The sequence below is a fragment of the Natrix helvetica genome (genome assembly GCF_964273705.1).
Source record: "Natrix helvetica genome assembly, chromosome: 2".
In the NCBI taxonomy this organism is placed as follows: domain Eukaryota; kingdom Metazoa; phylum Chordata; class Lepidosauria; order Squamata; family Natricidae; genus Natrix; species Natrix helvetica.
The window spans coordinates 46,439,626-46,457,452 of NC_138552.1; the positions used below are offsets into that span (position 1 = coordinate 46,439,626).

General features: G+C 35.1%; 1 protein-coding gene across 3 annotated transcripts in view; it reads right to left on the bottom strand.

Moving 5' to 3' along the window:
- Positions 1-2,643: 2,643 nt before the first annotated feature.
- CHD1 (chromodomain helicase DNA binding protein 1) overlaps positions 2,644-17,827 on the bottom strand; it is a 59,451-nt gene continuing 44,267 nt past the window's right edge. For 2 of the 3 annotated variants that reach the window (XM_081941307.1, XM_081941308.1), the window contains 17 exons: positions 15,889-15,985; positions 15,702-15,797; positions 14,415-14,591; positions 14,127-14,287; positions 13,577-13,618; positions 12,943-13,073; positions 11,903-12,041; positions 11,441-11,591; positions 10,478-10,600; positions 10,057-10,191; positions 8,548-8,802; positions 7,937-8,077; positions 7,198-7,376; positions 6,739-6,835; positions 6,458-6,515; positions 5,892-6,102; positions 2,644-4,003 (listed from right to left, as the gene is read on the bottom strand). In XM_081941307.1, the coding sequence (XP_081797433.1) occupies positions 3,658-4,003; positions 5,892-6,102; positions 6,458-6,515; positions 6,739-6,835; positions 7,198-7,376; positions 7,937-8,077; positions 8,548-8,802; positions 10,057-10,191; positions 10,478-10,600; positions 11,441-11,591; positions 11,903-12,041; positions 12,943-13,073; positions 13,577-13,618; positions 14,127-14,287; positions 14,415-14,591; positions 15,702-15,797; positions 15,889-15,985 (2,539 nt within the window). In that variant the 3' untranslated portion in view covers positions 2,644-3,657. The remainder of the gene's footprint in view (positions 4,004-5,891; positions 6,103-6,457; positions 6,516-6,738; positions 6,836-7,197; positions 7,377-7,936; positions 8,078-8,547; positions 8,803-10,056; positions 10,192-10,477; positions 10,601-11,440; positions 11,592-11,902; positions 12,042-12,942; positions 13,074-13,576; positions 13,619-14,126; positions 14,288-14,414; positions 14,592-15,701; positions 15,798-15,888; positions 15,986-17,827) is intronic. The other variant, XM_081941309.1, reaches the window with a different exon arrangement.

The following is a 17,827-nucleotide window of genomic DNA, read 5'->3' on the forward strand; positions in this document are numbered from 1 at the left end:
TTGGGAGCTGCTGCTCTAGGCAGAAGCCTGCCCTGGGCCTCCTCCACCACTTCTCCCGGGGCCTGGTTGGAATCTGAAGCTGTGGAAGCCATGCCTCACTCACGTGTCCACTGGTTGTTAACTGGACTGGAAGAAGTAGTCTTCTTAGCTCTGAGTGCGGGCCACGGTCGAAGAAAATGGCCACCGCTCCACGAGGTCGCTCCAAAATGGCCGCTACACCTCATGGGTGAAGAAGACGGAGGCAATTTCTGTTATTAAAAATGGCTCTGAGGTGTAAGCCTCGCAACGAGCCGCGCTCCAACACTGCCAAATTCCGACGTGCCTCTCTCTCTCAGCCGCGCTGCATTTTGGAATGAAACTGTGCTCTGCGCACTATTTGCAATGAACACTGGCTTTTTTCGGCATTTAAAGCAGCCGCGGTCAATAAAAACACGATCTTGGGGCTCTCAAGAGCTTTCCACTCCTGCGCCCCCAGGAATCAGTGCAGCTCTTGCTGGCTCAGGGTGGGGCCGAAGCCCTCGGTGCCCTGAAGGGGCTTTATCAATTCCCCTGACCGCACTCAAATTGATCTCTCCTTCTTTTAAATTGTTTTGAATTTTTCTTTTCCAATTATTCAAATTCTGTTGTAATGATTAATTTAAATTAAATAGTACCTTGCTGGAGCCACAGCTAATGCTTGGACCAAAGACTGAGGAAACTGGGAGTCAGGAGGAAAAGGAAGTTACTTAAGAAAAACTCCTCAGTCTCTGGACCAATCAGGCTGTGACTAAACCCAGCTGTAGCCCCTCCTGCCAGAGCTACAGGAAAATGGTGTGTTGCCTCTCTCCACGGCAACCAGGAAGGACAGGAGGCTATAACAAGCGGGTCATTCACCCCCACGCCGACTCGAGAGCAGCGAACCGACTCTCAGCACAGTCACTGATCAAGATTGAGAGTAACGAACAGACTCTCTTCTGCTTTAAACCCATTCAAACTCCCGATAAGTAATCCTCCTCACGAACGTTCCTCTGGCCGCTAGAGCCGCAAATTATTTAAATTCAAGCGCGAATGAGCTCCGTCAATCCACAATCAAACAGTGTTTCAAGATAAATTTGGTAGCAATAAAGAATCCGAGTCATGAATTAATTTTGTCTATTATCCTAGAAGAAAATTTTTTTTGCGTCTCTTTAAGGCTGGACTGAGTTAAAAAACTGAACTATCCCAGTCAGAGGAGGCGTGGTCAACAATTACATAACTCAGTCTCTAGGCTAATGGACAAAGTTAACCCATGCTTGGATTCCCCAAGCAGCGCACAGGAGAATACAAATGGCATCTATTAAGCTGTTTATAATTTACAATATTTTTATAGCAAAAATTAATATGCATAGCATTTTAAAATAACTGTTCATTAACAAGGTATTATGAGAATGCATTGAGAATAAAATAATTTATTCAGTTTCCTTAAATCTGGTAGACCTAGTCTATAATTATATCTTCTATAAAAATATTGACATTATTCCTATTGTATCTTTTGTGGAACACTATTGTGTTCAGAAGTATTGTTCAAAAATTCTTGTTTGTGAAGAAAGGAGGAAAACAGCATTTTTTGAACTCCAGTTCCTTTGAGGACTTATGAACATACAAAGCAGCTGAAAGAATGCAGAAACTAGTGAGAACAGTTTTACGGTACTTCATGATACTCCAGCACAAGAGTGTTGCTGTTGCCATCACACAACGTACTGTATATTATGACTGGTTTCATGGCAAGGGGATTTTACAAGAGTAATCAGAAGTTCCATCCATATGTCCTAAAGCCTGTAAATTGGCCTTCCACAGACAGAAATAGGCAATGTATCACCTCCAAATAATGTATATTATGGAATAAGTTATCTCTCAAGACATGTTTGCAAGTTTTTCAGATGAGTGTTTTTTTAGTGTCACAAATTCACAGAATATGAGAATTTGTTTATTGTCCCTGTTGTAAAAATACTTGCAGACATTAACTTTGCACTCTATAAACTTTCCTCTTCTCCCCCATAGCTGTAAAGAAAACTCCAAATCTCCTTAATGAAATTTGCTGTAATGTGATAAAGTTCATGTCATAATAAATACTTTGGTAAGTGTATAAACTAATACTTGTGTTTTCTGCAATAAACAAGAAAATCTGTATCTTAAAAACATGTAACAACCACTTTAGTTTTGTACATAACCATGTGTAAGCAGAAACACAATTTTTAAGCAATGTTTTCTATTTACCTAGGGATCGGCTGGGAGGAATAAAAAAAAGAGCAGAAGTCACGTAGCTGTGCAAGGCACTCAATTTAAAAATGTCAACATCAGTTGCTGTTTGTTGCACTAGGACTAAGAAGAAAAAAATCTAGCATCACTTTGCTGTGCTACAGAAACAGTTCTATGCAGTTTAAACAATGATTTCTTTAAACTAAAATAAAGATTATAAGTTCCCAAAAGAATCTTGGTAACGGCTTATATATGTATTTTAAATCCAGATCTTCCTTACAAATAAACAATTGTGGATTGAAGCAGCCAAGTCCATCAAGCTAATAATTGAGGATATAAATATGTCTCTGAGAGCCAATATTAGAACCAAACAGCTTATTCCTAAACCTAATATTTTAAAAAATAATTACCCAAGCAAATCGGTAACAGGGACTTTACACTTTTAGAGTGTAGCTTTTATTTGCTGAAATGCAAAATTACAGAAGATAAATATGATTGAATCAATAAATTTATTCTGATAAACATGCGTGTTTTAGATTCAGAATAGCTTTGAATATGCTTTAAGACAATCCATCTTGGGGGCACATAAACCATAAAAGAGATAATGGACGTAATTGTCCAACCTGAGTCAAATGTCAGGGGATAAAAATTCATTTGCATGTAATTCAATCTATAGAATTGAATGTTCTTCTTATAAAGGCAGACAGGTTTTTTATTTTCCTTTTTAGATTCCAATTATTTCATCTGAACTTTTGTTTTTTTTTTTTAAAAAAAATTTTTTTAAAGGAAATGATCAGCCAAACCCATTTAAAAAGAAAAAGTCAGGGGAGGGGAAGCTCATTTAATTAATTTACAATAATTTACAGTCATTTTGTAAAAAGGCATTACAACTGATCAAACTGTAGAATGCCTGACTATTTTACAATTATAGGTACAGAATTTAAATATTCAAGCTTGTGATGAAAAAGCGGCAAGGTGGTCGCAGCGTATAACGTAAACAAGTAGCTTTGGAAAGTGAACTAGGTCATTACATCCTTTGAAAAAAAAATCCCCTTTCCTGAAATACTCTCACAGATTATCATGTGAATACTCATCTAAAAGCATAATTTAAACTGTATTCAGGATAAAACTATTGACAAGGAATTCAGATTAAGATCCAGTCTAAGTTGGGCAGTGTTGAGGTCCCTGTAAAAAGTAAACATTTCCTATTTCTTTAAAAAAAATGTGCCACAACATTTGTAGCACAGTGCAGCATTAAAACTTTAAATACAAAAATATTTCTTCTTCTGTGGGGATAATATAACTACCATACTGGAAAGTAGTAACAATACTGCTACTCAGAGCACATCCGGTCCACATCTTTCAAGTCATGTAAGGCAATTACTGTGTTAGTTTTATTGTGTATGGCTAAAAAGAAGTCCACGAAATGTTAAGTCTTTGCTATGTTTTCCGATTACTCCACATATGTTCTGGTGTACTTTTATGATCTGTTGAATGGTCAAAAGGAGATCTGTGTCCTAAAGGAGATCGAGAATCATAAGGTGACCGTTGATCTAATGGTGACCTGGGTCCACTACTGGAAGCTCTGTGGTCCATTTGCCAGTCTGAGTGATACCTATAATCTCTTGAAGATTTATGATGACTGTAGTCTGAACTGGATCGATGATCTAAATGTATCCGGTGATCTAAATGTGATCGACTGTCTTTAAAACTTCCTTCCAGATTCAATCTGTGATCTCTATTTCTGTGATCATCTAACTTTCTGTGTTTACTATCATTGTAGTATCTGAAAATCAAGAAAAATAATAATTATAGTGGAAGCTAATTTCAAATAATATACTTTTAGAATTTCTTTATAAAGGTTTCACAACTTTCTAACAGTAAAGCTGTGTTCTTGGAAATGTGGCCTTTATGTATTTGTCAAATTTAGAAACCACCCATTCACAGAAAGGAAGATTTGTTAACACCCCCCCCCTTTTTTTTTTGGTGTGGAAAGTCTTGGAACATAAAAGTTGAATAGCAACCTTATTCAAGGTATCTGCTATAATGACACGGGATTAATTATTCCTGTCCTTCAGTGATTATGTACTCAGGATTTTTAAACCAGAGTAGTTCCAATGCAAATACTATTTTCACAAAGGGGAAATCCATTTCATGAATGCAATAGAAAAGAATATAATTTTCTCTTTAAATGCTGATTCCTTTTATAATTAGCCTTTCAAAACCATATCATATGCATATATTTAATATCATACCTAAACTGACAAAAATCACAAAAAGAAAATGAGGAAACTAAGTGTCAATTACTTAGATCATGCGGAGATAAATTTGGACAAAAAAGGCAGATTCTACAGGAACAGATGAAATGTACAACATAACATTTCTTTCAGGCACTGAGAATCTCTGTACTCAAGTACTCATGAGCCTCTGTTCTTTTCCACCTAAACTATTGGAATTGTTTTTTGAACAGGGAGGTGGCAATACTGCTGGCTTATAACCAATATACTTGATGTAGTCCCTATGGAGCCACAAAGCTTCTGCACTGATATAGAAGCCACAACCAATTTTTACTTGTTAAAAAGTAGCGACTTGTAGATTGACTTGTCCACTTTCCTCTATTCATTTCCACCAACTGCTCTTTCCGAGATTGCGAAACATGATGTATCAAATGCAGGCTCTGGTCTCTGAATCTTGTTCAATGCTAGGGATGAAGCAATTTGAGCTAAACAGTGTCTATTGGGACTCTAGAAGTGTCCCTTCTCTGTAGAGGCACCTGCCCTCTGGAATGAGACTCCCTCTAGATATGGATGTCTTGTGGTGTTTTGAAGTGACTTGAGGACCTGGATTTTATTTTAGAACTTTGGTGAGTGAAGTTCCCTCACTTTGTGTGGGTTTCTCCCTCTTTTTCATTCCTGCCTTTTCTTAGCATTTTTGCTGTTTTTTTAATTTTGTTACACTTATGAGTCAGTAACATTGGGAATTGGATAATGTATAAATTTAATAAATACATGAATAAAATAAGCACTGGAAGTCTATTGTTATGCAGGTAGCCCTCAGGTTTCCACAGCAATTGGGTCCATAATCCATTGCTAAGTGATATAATAGTAGAGACACCATATGACTGCATTGCTTAGCAAAGGTAGGACCTGCATTCCCACTTTCCAACAAGCAAAGTGAGGAAGCCAGCAGGAAGTTGCACATCCTAGGTGGCTTGCAAGCAGGCTTGCAAGCAGGTAAGCAGCCATTCCTGGCTGGGAGAGTGGGAGGGGGAATGAATATGTGAAGATGGCTGTGGAGGCAAGGTACAAGTGCAGTAAGGCCTGGGCTAGCTTCTGCTGGATGGGAGAAGGTGCGCAAGAACAGAAACTAATAGTTGCCAATATTATCTTCAACTGGCATCTTATCTGCTCTCCTCCTAGGGTGTGTGTTTTGTGAGAAGAGAATAAACTTCTTCTCATGTAGATTCTTGGGAGTCTGATGCATAGTCCTGATCCTTTTCATACTGTCTTTCCCTACTACATTATGGTTTTTGTTCAAGGTGTGTTAAGTATATTACTGAATTTAAAATTATATCAATGAATGTTATCTATTTTCTGAACTCTACATGCTTATCTCATTAATAATAAGAACTAATGTCTGGGAGGACTGGAGTCAAAAAACGTCACAAGACTTACCTATTATCCTGTTTATAATGATCCCAATCTCTATGATCTTTTCCATTGCTGAAAGTGGAATAAGGCCTTTTTCTTGAATCACTTTTTTTGTAAGAATCTCCATGAAGTCTGTCTTTGTGATGATCATGATACTGTGATAAGTATCTGTCAGAGGAGTAACTGTCCCTACTACTGTCATCATGATTCGTGTTCTCTTTTAACCGTTCCACATCTGCTTAAATGGAAATAGAGGTGCATCAGCAATTTATATATTTGCAAATCCTTGCAAACAATTATCTTTAATCTAAGGTATTTTAAATTATTTCTACCAATATAAACACATTTCTATGCAAATTGCACTTTCTAAAAAAATTGGAGAACTGTGAAATTCAGGGCAGTATATATACTAATTGATATGCCATTTGCTTTGTGGAAAGTATAAATTAAATAGGTTTATACTAAACTGGAAATGAAAATATTTTCCCATTTCATAGAGATATTTAAAATTAGAATCTGAAAACAGTATGGGGAATATGTCCTTATAATACAATGTTGTGTAACAATTAGCATAATAGTTAATAGCTTACCTGGATTTCTAATCAAATTTGTATTCACACTGCTATTGATATTCTGTTCATTATACTGCTGAAAAAAATTAAATAAAATATTATCTAGGTTTCATTTGATAACTTTCAACTAGATCAGGGATCCCCAAACCCGGTTCATGGGCTGGTACCAGGCCGCGGCATGCCAGAAACTGGACGGCACAAGCAAAGCCCCATCCATGGGATATATTTTTTATATTTTGTTTTCATAACAAAACAGCATGCAACATATATGCTAGTATTTAATAACCTTCCCCCCTCACCTGTGTTTCCTGGCGCTTTTTAATTGCATGTTTGTACAATTTGTGTAGTTTTCTGGCATCAAATTCAGTAAATTTGGAAACAAAAATCCACAAATTCCTAAAATTGGAAAAGAAACAAACAAAAAGATTTAGTCTTAATTTTATGAAATCCCTTTAACAGGTTACATTTCTCAAGTACCAGTAAATTACTGCTATGATTCAAAATAGCCTTATTTATTGGATGTTCTTATTCAAAGACAAATTAGGCATGTTTCAGATGAAAAATTAATTAGGTGGTTAATTATGGAATAATTTGCAGAAAAATACAAGTCTTAAACTGGGCGGAGAATACTTGGTTTCAACGTATTACTTTAACACAGTAGCGGCTGTAACAGAGATCAACTTCCACCTAGTGGTTATTCTATAAACTGTTTAATGAAAGAGCAACTAAAAGCTCGGTAGATCTGTGTATTTACTTACTTTCTCCACTGTTTAATTTGTTCAGGATTTGTGTATTCTTTTAGACATTCAGTTATATGGTCACCAATTTTTATGAGACACTGTCTAGTATGTTCTAGTTGTTCCCTTTCTGAAAGACCTTTCTCTGGTCTATCCAGCTGTTTCAATGCCGCTTTGACAGGCCTCATTCTTTCTTTGCACTGTAAAAAAAATGATATTCATATATTCACAAACAATATTCAGAGTTCTGCTAAACCTGTTGTTACTTACATACATACTAAAATTTATAGCAGAGTGATTCCACTTACCCTTGCTCTCTTATATGGAAAGCTTTCTATTAAAATTAATTTAACTTTTAACTTTACATTAAACATCAGATTAAAATAATCAATATTTAAAACTAACTTTATGCATAAGTAGATCAGCTGTTTCCCTGAAAATAAGACCTTCTTGGATAATAAGCCCCATTGGGCTTTTGAACTTACTTTTGCTAAAATAAGCCCTCCACCGAAAATATCGCAAACACAGCAGCAGCCATGAGGTGACCACGCTCGCCGCCTCCTGCACCTCAAAAATAATAAGATCTGCCCCAAAATAAGGCCAAGTGCTTATTTGGGGGTCTAAAGGAAATAGGGCCCTGTCTTATTTTTGGGGAAACACTACTGAAATGAAAAAAGCAAACAAATTTCAGAGGTATCTAAGTTACCTATTGCAACTGATCTAATAACAATGCATTTGCTAGTACTGAAGGTAATCTTACTATACTGAACGTTTTCTGATCCAACTCCTCTGAATCTTCTGATATAGGAACAGGTTCACCACTTGCTGTTATATGAACAGGTGTGTCTGCTGAAAGGGGTTTCTTTATTTTGTCTTTGCTGTCAGATTTATAATCATTTATCTACAAATAAAAAAATAAGAGTCTAAAATGCTGCCAACAATGAAATATATTGGACAGTCGACATTTTACATATGCTTTGTTATTCCATAGAACCCCGAACTGCCTAGATTTCATTCAAAGAGTGAATTGAAGGAGAACACCCCCCCCCCAAACAAAGCATATTATAGAATGAAGGCGCAGAACCTCAGTCACAGATATGAGTGTTCCACTCACTCCCCAACATGGGATAGCTTTGCCATTAGGTTTCAAAAGCTGTAACTGAACTACAATATTTTATGCAAGGAAAAGAAAAAAACAAAATTTAGCATTATTTAATTTTGATTAAATTTTGCTGTTTTTTCTGCCTCGTATACCTTTGGAGTGAAGCTCCTGACATACATGTGAATGCCTGGAAAAGACTGGCTAGCTCTTGAGTACTAGAATACAGCCCTGCATATAAGATATCAAACAATCTAACAGGGCTTAATTACCTTTTCTTCTTTAACTTCTTTTTCTTTATGGGTGTATTCTTTTACTTTGCTTTCCCTCTTTTCTTTCATATCTTTTTCTTTCATCTCCTTCTTGTCCTCTTTTTCTTTTTTCTCCCTTTTTAATTCCTTTTTATTTTCCTTCGTTTCTCTTTTTTCATCGACCTGCTTTTTCAAAGTAATAGCTGCATCAAGATTTTCTTCATTTTCTTTTTCCATTTTTATCTTACTTGAATTTTTCAATGAAACCATTTCATCCTATAACATATAAACATATCTGCTGAAATGAAAAATCTAAACATTTGATTGGCATATAAAACACACAAGTGATATGCATCAGAAACAACAGGAAACAGTGATATTATTTAGTAATTTTGTCATTTGTTCTGACACATTTTTCTATTTTATTCCAGTTGTCAATTATTGGGGTTTTTTGTATCTCTTATTACTCAGTGAAACACAGGTAGATTGTATTTGGAGTACTAAAATGACTGGACATTCTTTGCTATTTAAATCTAATTTTCAAATTGTGTCTATTTATAATAGTGATGAAGGAAACAATGCTTAAAGTATCTACCATTTCCCCATTTCTTGTATTATTTCCCAGTAATGTATTTCATTAAAACAAAAATATTTTCAACCAACAGTTGATTTTACAATTTTAAACAATTGTTTAAACACTACTTATTTTTTCTTCAGCCTAGCAATCACAGGAAAAATACTAAACGTAACCTAAAAATAAACATAAAACAAAGACAGCTGGTAGTCTGCCTAATTTTTCATTCTACTTTTTGTCTTAATACTATAATTAAGTTTTTTCTTCCATTCTTTTAATGTTTTAATATTTTTATATAGAATGTTGTATTTTAGACCATGTTAAGAGGCCCCTCTTCATTCAAAATCCGAGACATATTTTTTAAGACTTTAAGAAACAAAAAAATGTCAATCTTATTTTGCAGTTTGCTAAAAAAAGTCATGTAATTAGGAATGAAAACAAGCAGGAAACTGGAGATTGCAATTTCTGATTCTTAGCTCAGGAAACTTTTAAAGAATGTTACATTGTTGAGGTAAAAAGACATTTTAAAAGCCTGCCTACTGTTCTTTGCTCTTTCCTGAATAAAAATATCTTCTTAAAATCTATATTTTAAATGATTTTAATTTGAGGTTCATAAGCACTTTCAAAAACACAGGAATTAAATATCCTAAATATATGCAATCTTCCACTGCCACTTAGCAATGACTTCAAATAAGAGATATTTATTGTTTAATACAATAAAACAGGTTTAAGAAAAAAAATCTTATTTCACTTTTATGCTGACTGCATTCTTTAAGTTGTTGCTTTAAATTAGAGAGCCATGGGATCTAAAACACAAATACAACCAGAAATCACCTTAGAAATTTCATTTAGATCCTGAACCTGTGATTTTGATATCAGTTTTATACCATTTTTCCCAGTGTGAAGACTGAATAAACTGGTAATAAAAAAGCAGATAACATTTTCAATATATTCACCCTGCTATCTTCTTCTTCCTCTTCATCAGACTTATCTGAAGGTGGTGGTGATGTGTCACTCTTTAACTCCTCTTTCATTTTTATTGCTTTTATAATCTTGCTCTTTTTCATTCTTATCTTTCTTCTCTTTGAACCCTAAATATCAGAAAAGAATTGTGAGTATCAATAGTAAGGCTTATTTTTTAGTGTCTTATTGTTTCTAAAAATCAATGAATTGCAGATTTTAGAAACAACAAGAATCATACCCAGAACTAGTTAGTAAGCAAGCATGAACAATTTGTTCAGGGAGAATCCTGATTTAACCTATCTGTATGCGGACGGATATAGAAATAATTTCAAAATGTAAACAATGTAAACAGATATTACATTTCTATAAGATGAATGTTCAGTGTCCTGCTTTTTGCTGCAACAAGTTACTTACTATTCCAGAAAGTCTTTGTGCTTCTTTTCGTGCAATGTCCTTATTCAATAATTTTATGAGGTAGTCTGCACGGGTCTGCAACTGCTTGGCTTGGGGTTTCTTATCTGGGTCATCTGGTAGAATCTGAAAGCACAATTTAAAATATTTTATTCAGAATATATCAGTAGCAATATAATGGAAAGGGACAGACAAGTAAAATGGAAAATATATTACAGATCTATATATTTTTTCATTTGACTCAAAACTAATGCTGCCCATTCCATTTTGATTCTGGGAGGCTCACAATATAATATATGCTCCTAACCAGTAAATGTTCACATTAAGGTAAAATATTTGATCTATTTATCTTCCTACCATCCCTATATCTATCTGTATAGTGCAATGTATAGAAACACTGAGACACAATTTTTGTTGTGGGGAAATAGGAAGAGGAAGGAACTTTAGGTATGTTCATCACTTTGCTATAAAGTAATAAATATGGGATAAAATGAACAATAGACAAATGAATACTCCAGGTGACCAAGAAAGAAAACTTACATATACAGATGAAATAGAACAATATGGAATAAAATGTTAAGTTCATATTCATTCTTGTAATATATTACCCTGCTACTATGCAGCAAAATGTACGTTCAATTTGTGTCACTTTCTCTTATGGACATATACTGAATCATATAGATGGCATTATTGAGGATAGGATATTTACATTTTGATGGTTTTGAAATACTTTGCTGATTAAAATGCAATGAAAAAGTAAGGGGAACCCATAGAAAAATCTTTTTCTTATTTTTCTGAAGACATCATGTAAATAGTAAAAATATAAAATCCCAAATGAATTAACTAAGATAGTATGGCACCAGCTAACTGCAGAGTTCCAAAAAAAAGTAACTATGAACCCTTCACTAAGAAACAGCTTTAATCTTTCAAGCAACATTATATTCAATGAATAGAAAAAGGACTTACTTTGTGTGTCAAGCTGAGATCTGGATCCATTTTTATCATTTCCCAGCTACCATATCCATACTCATAAATGCCTATTAGCAGGTTGGAATCATCTTCCTTACCCCAATCCATATCAAAATGAGCAGCCTTAGTGTGACAAGGAATGGTGTATCTAAATAAAAAGTGAGTATGCTTCAGAAGTAATGTCTAAGAAGAACGTAAGCAATAAAAAATAGAGCACATGTTTAACTAAATATTTGTTAGCATCGTAAAATTGTTTCTCCACTGTATATTAACATTTCTGTGAAAACTGTTAGAAGATGAATGATCTGATTATTTGGGGATCATTAAAATGTTTAACACGAGGTTCTTTGGGTGCAATGATGTACACTGATCATTACACCACAGTCACTTTAATAGTGACTACAACGTGATTACAATTGTCAGCGTTTCTACTTAAGGAACAAATATGGAGATACAAACCTCTTTCTTTCCTCTGGATCCGAAGGAATGGATTTATGCAATGGTTCCAACTCTTCTTCGTGTGAGATGACCAATTTTGCATTTACTTGTACCCCTGATATTCGGAATGTTGGGCCTTTAACTTTTCCAAGTCTACCTCCTTAAATTTAGAATGCAACAAAGGAAAAGTATTAGACTTTCTTACTCTTTATATAAACACTCCAAAATGTGAAAAAAACAAAAAGCTCTACAGTTCAATACAAAACCACCCAAAGGTGTACAGCAAATTAAACAAAATTATGTCTCAAAAACAAATAATGCATAAGATGTAAACAAAGTGACTAGAAATGCTGACTTTTGAAAATATGAGGTAAAACAATTGAAGCAGTAATTATGAACAAAGATAGTTCTTGACCTATGACAATTGAGCCCAACATTTCTGTTGCTAAGGAAGTTATTAAGTAAGTTTTGCTGCATTTTATTACCTAAAGGGTCAGACAGTCACACTTTATGACCATATTGCTTAGTGACAGAAATTTTGATTCCAATTGCTAGTGTAACTTGTTAACTACCTGTATTACACTATTTTTCTTGTTCTTCAAGTTTAATAGAGGCAGATCCATTCTTAGGTTCTTAAAATAGCAAGGTTTTACAGGATGAGAAATTAGCCCAATAGATAAGAATAGTTAATATAGCATTGACAAAATAATTAATGGGCATATTTAGCATTAGTCAAAATGGGCAAAGAAATGGGAGTTACTGAAAATAATCTATTGTGTCTCCTATTCACTTTACAACTATTTTTTCACTTTTTAATTTTTGTGATTGTTGCCAGTAATGTTCTAAGGTAACAAACATGCTATACTGGCTATATCTGGAAACAGGAAGAAGAGAAAACACATCAACAAACGGGAAACTGCTGTCAGCCATATCAGTAATAACCTGTTCATAAACTCAAGGGCACGACCAAGGAATGTTATGATTTTTTATGAAGCAAAAGAGTATAATATGAACTTTTTGCTTGGGTTCATTCCACATAGCTGTTGTTAAGCACTCTGTACCTGCTCTTTCTTGTCCAGATGAGTTGTCTTTCAAAGCTTTGAAGCATCCATTATGTACAAGGTCTCCAAGCCGCCGGAGATCTATCTCAGATTTATCCACCAATTCAGCATCCCTAGCTATGGCATCTAATCTGCAACAGGTTAACATTACAATTCTGGTTTCAATAGTACCAAACGTTTTACATCATAAAAAAACAAGAAAACCATTAATGCTAGATATTTCAATAAAGTTTTTAATAAGGAAGGAAAGGCAAACCTCTTTGAAATAGTAATTGATATTTTCAGTAATTCATTTGACAGATTTTTTTTCTTATTTCTAAAGGTTTTCATTAAAGGGGAAGAATAGAAATAATATCTCTATTTTTTGTGTGAGAGAGGGTGACTTATTCTTTTATAAGCTCTAGTTTTTTAATTTGCCTTTTCCCCCTTATTATTTTCTTATAATCTGAACTTGACAGTCCTATTTACTCAATTTAAAATAGAAAAAATCCTTGTTGTAGGAGTAAGTGCTACTAGAATTATGATTTTTATGAACGGAACTGTATATATTTCCCTTTTGTTTGTCTTTTAAAGTAGCACTGGGATACTTCACTATATATAGATAAGAGAGAAATTCTACTTATTAGTTATTTACCTTTCAAGAGGCCCCCCAAATTTCTTGTAACTCTTGATAAACCTAAGAAAAACAGTTGGAAAATTATTCTTGTTTTAAAATAAACTACTAAGCAGAGAAAATAAAAAATATTTATCAATCTTAGTGAATAATGATAAATTAGAAATGATTGTCTCACAGAAAGAGTTCATGTAAAGGCTATTAGAAAAGCTGACGTGCATACATAAAAATATCAGTTACTTTATATTACCTGCATTGTATAACAGTGGAAATTAACAAGGAACATATGATCATTTCTTGATTTATCAATTTGAAGAATGTTAGATATTTACTTAAACTATAACCCAAATCTAATTTATTTATGCTATTTGAATTTACAGAAGCATTCAACTATGCCTTTTAACTTCCAACTTAATAAACACCTATTTTAATATATCAGAATTTTTCACCTTCACAAATGAAAAAAAAACCCATTTTGACAATATATAAAACACACTTACTATGGGAGCATTTTTATTTTCTAAATTGAAATAGATTAGGATAATATGCATTATAATGAGGTATTCCTTACCTCCGAATCTCTGCATCACTAAATCCTTTAATGTTTTCCCGAGGAATCGTCCGTGGTCTTCCACGTTTTTTTGGTCGTTTTCTATCTGAGACAGAGTCACTGTCTGATCCAGAATATCTTCTGTTTCTAAAACGTCTTCCTTCATTTCCATTAAAACTTATCTATTTTTTTAATAAAAAAGAGTGCAGAGGTGCTCAAATTCAATCTTAACATTTAGCATTTCAAATAAACAATTGTTCTAAAGCAAAAGACAATTAAGATGTGACCCTTTACAAAGGTCAAGCTTACTTGTTTTGCACAGTTTCTCATTCTTGGAAGCATATAAATTTCTTCCAATTCCTTTTGCCTTTCTTCTTCTTCTAATCTTCGTCTCTGGACCTCTGGAATTATTTCTTCCCAATTTCTTGAATTTTGTTCAGGGTCCAATTCAATATCATCTTCATCCATATTGGAAAAGTTGGCCACCTGTAAATATAATATTGTCAGGCTTGGAAGCCATCTTTTACAGTTTATTGAGGATGCTATTTGGAACCCTGACATTTATTTTATCAGACACAATACAAATGCACACATTATATAGTGTACATATTATGACAAAATATATAAATTACAAAACTCTTGCTTAAAATATTATGTAGATCTTTATAGGTGACAAATCAATGATTTTGTTCCAAATCCCCAAAACCAGAATTAGCAAGAAAAAAAGTAATTCATGATCAAAGTTAATCTAATTCTCCCGTAGTTTTTTCTTTTGCCCCAATGGCCAAATATCTTCATTTGTAAGTTAAGAAAGAATTGGAAGAACAGAAAGGAGAAAAATATTTTTATTTTGTTGCAGGTTCCATATAACTTCAAAATCTATAAATCTGTAGGAACTATGTAAATTAGATTATTTGTATATTTGGGTAACTATGGACAGAGGAAAAATCTGGATTTTTCATGTCAACAATTTGGATTGACAACTCTTCAGAATGAAAATGTTTATATGGCTAGTATAGATATCCTCACTTACCAACTACAATTGGAACCAGCAGTTACCTAGTTATCACTAAGTAACAAGGTCATAACATGAAATATGTGACCATTTATGACATTAGTTCTGTGCAGTCATTAAGTGAACACCCATGGTTGTTAAGCATAGCATGACGTGATTTCAGCTTGTGACTTCCTGCCAGCTTCACCATTGACTGCTTGCTAGAAGCCAGATGTGAAGGTTGTAAATAGTGATCATGTGACCACTGTAAATGCACACTACATTCACAATCACATGATCGTAAGTTCAAGGAAAGGTCATGAACCTTTTTTTCAGTGCCACTGTAACAGTAAGAACACAGAACTGTATCTGTGTTGTACAAAGCCCAAGCCAATAAAATACTGAAAAGAAACCAATTCATTTAATTGTAATATTTGCACATTTGACCAAACATGCTTCAATTATTTCTCTGCATTAAAAGCTCTGATGTAATGGAAATAAGGCTAAAGTAATTTAAACTATAGCTCTATGTATGCTTATGTAGAAATGAATACCATGAAATTTAGAAATGCTCATTTACAAATAAATATGCATGTTAATACCTTAAACTGAGAGAGCAATTCATCTCCCACACTTAATGGTCCAGTTTCATTTTCCCGTGTTTCAGCTCTATTCAATATTTCATCTATGTCCATTTCCTAAGAATATGAAATAAAATTATACAATTGAATTTTGGTTTTGAATTACAGATACGGTAAATAAAATACAAGGAAGTTAATTGGCTTGTACCTGCGGTTCCTGTTCTTCCCCTTCTGGTTCTTTGAAAAGTTCCTCAGCACCAAACTTTAGAATAGCTGACAGTTCCTCTTTGTTAAAAGGAGCAGAGCTAAAAATGAAGAATAACAGTTTTAAGGAATGCTGAGGATACTCAACTGTACATTTCATTCATGTGATATTGTTGATGTTGCATCCTGGTATCTGGAGAGTATGCAAGTCTGGATGAGGAACAGATTCAGGCTCAATTCTGACAAAACTGAGTGGTTTTATAATCTGAGCCTCTTGGCTCTGTGGATATTTCATCCTTATTTTTGCATAGGGCAGCAATCTGGGGGCCACCGTGGACTTCTAGGTTCTCCTCAATAACCAGGTGGTGGTGATGGTGGTCCAGGCTTCATATATATCTGTTGCAGCCATTATGTCTATTCTGGATCAGAATGCCATTCAGATGGTCATTCACATCATAGTCATTTCACAAACAGCCTCCTAGATCAGTCTACATGGAGCTGATCCTGAAGCCATTCCAAAGTGCTGGTAGCACAGGCATGGCAGCACACGCAGTGATAACTACTGTATTTTTCGGAGTATAAGACACACCAAAGTATAAGACGCATCCAGGTTTTGAAGAGGCAAATTAAAAAAAAAGGTAGGTAGGTAGGGAGAGAGAGAGGGGGGAGAGGGGGGGAGAGAGGGAGGGAGACAGAAAGAAATACAGTAGGTAGGTAGGTAAGGAGAGAGAGAGTAGGTAGTTGGTAGGTAGGGGGATAGAGAGAAATACAGTAGATAGGTAGGGAGAGAGTGTAGGTAGGTAGGTATATAGGAAGATGGAGGGAGGGGAGAGAGAGAGAGAGAGAGAGAGAGAGAGAAATACAGTAGGTAGGTAGGTAAGGAGAGAGAGAGTAGGTAGTTGGTAGGTAGAGGGATAGAGAGAAATACAGTAGATAGGTAGGGGGAGGGAGAGAGTGTAGGTAGGTAGGTATATAAGTAGATGGAAGGAGGGAGGGAGGGGGAGAGAGAGAGAGGGAGAGAGAAATACAGTAGGTAGGCAGGCAGAGAGAGAGAGTAGGTAGGTAGGTAGGTAGGTAGGTGTTTCCAGGTGTATTTATCCATGTGCTGGAGAAGGAAATAGCTGACAACCTGTAGCACCTAAAACTTTGTTTCTGCTGGGGCAGCACTTGATCAATGTAATTCTCATCAACCACTCTAACTAAACAGCTTTCCAAAAGGGGAGAAAAAAAGTTTTTGCACTCTGCAAACCTCCCCAAAACATTTTTTTTTTAAAAAGGCATGAATAGCCGGGGGGCGGGGGCGGGGGGGGAGGCTTGCAGAGTGCTCCTAGGGAGTAGGGGGCAAAAATGAGCAAAAAACAGCCCGCTTTTTATGAAAACGACCCTTTTTTGTCAAAGAAATTGAATGCATAGCCTTATGGAGGCTTATAGAGTGCTGGTGGTGGCTGGAGGACGACGACGACGACGACTGTCTTTTGCTCATTTCTGCCCTTCCCAGTCCCCAGGAGCTCTCTGAAAGCCTCCATAAGGCTATGCACGGCCATTTTGGTGAAAGGGTGGGGCTTCAGGAGGTAAAAAAAATGCTGTATTTGGTGTATAAGACGCACCCAGATTTTCAGCCTCTTTTTAGAGGAAAAAAGGTGCATCTTATACTCCGAAAAATATGGTATAACAATAATACTATAACAATTGTAACGTCACTGCTCTGAAAGCTGCACTGGTTATCATTTGGTGCCAGTGTAATTCCAAATGTTGACTACCATTCATACAATCCTTCATACCTCAAAGACTTGTTTATTTCTGTCTGCTTAAAAAGTTCAGGAAAATTATGTGAGATCTAGGACTTCTCAAATAAACAATGCCACCTCTTGGGATCTAGGAAGCCTGCTTTTTCAGTCAGAGTACCTAAATTCTGAAATACTAGAGATCCATATTGCTCCTCC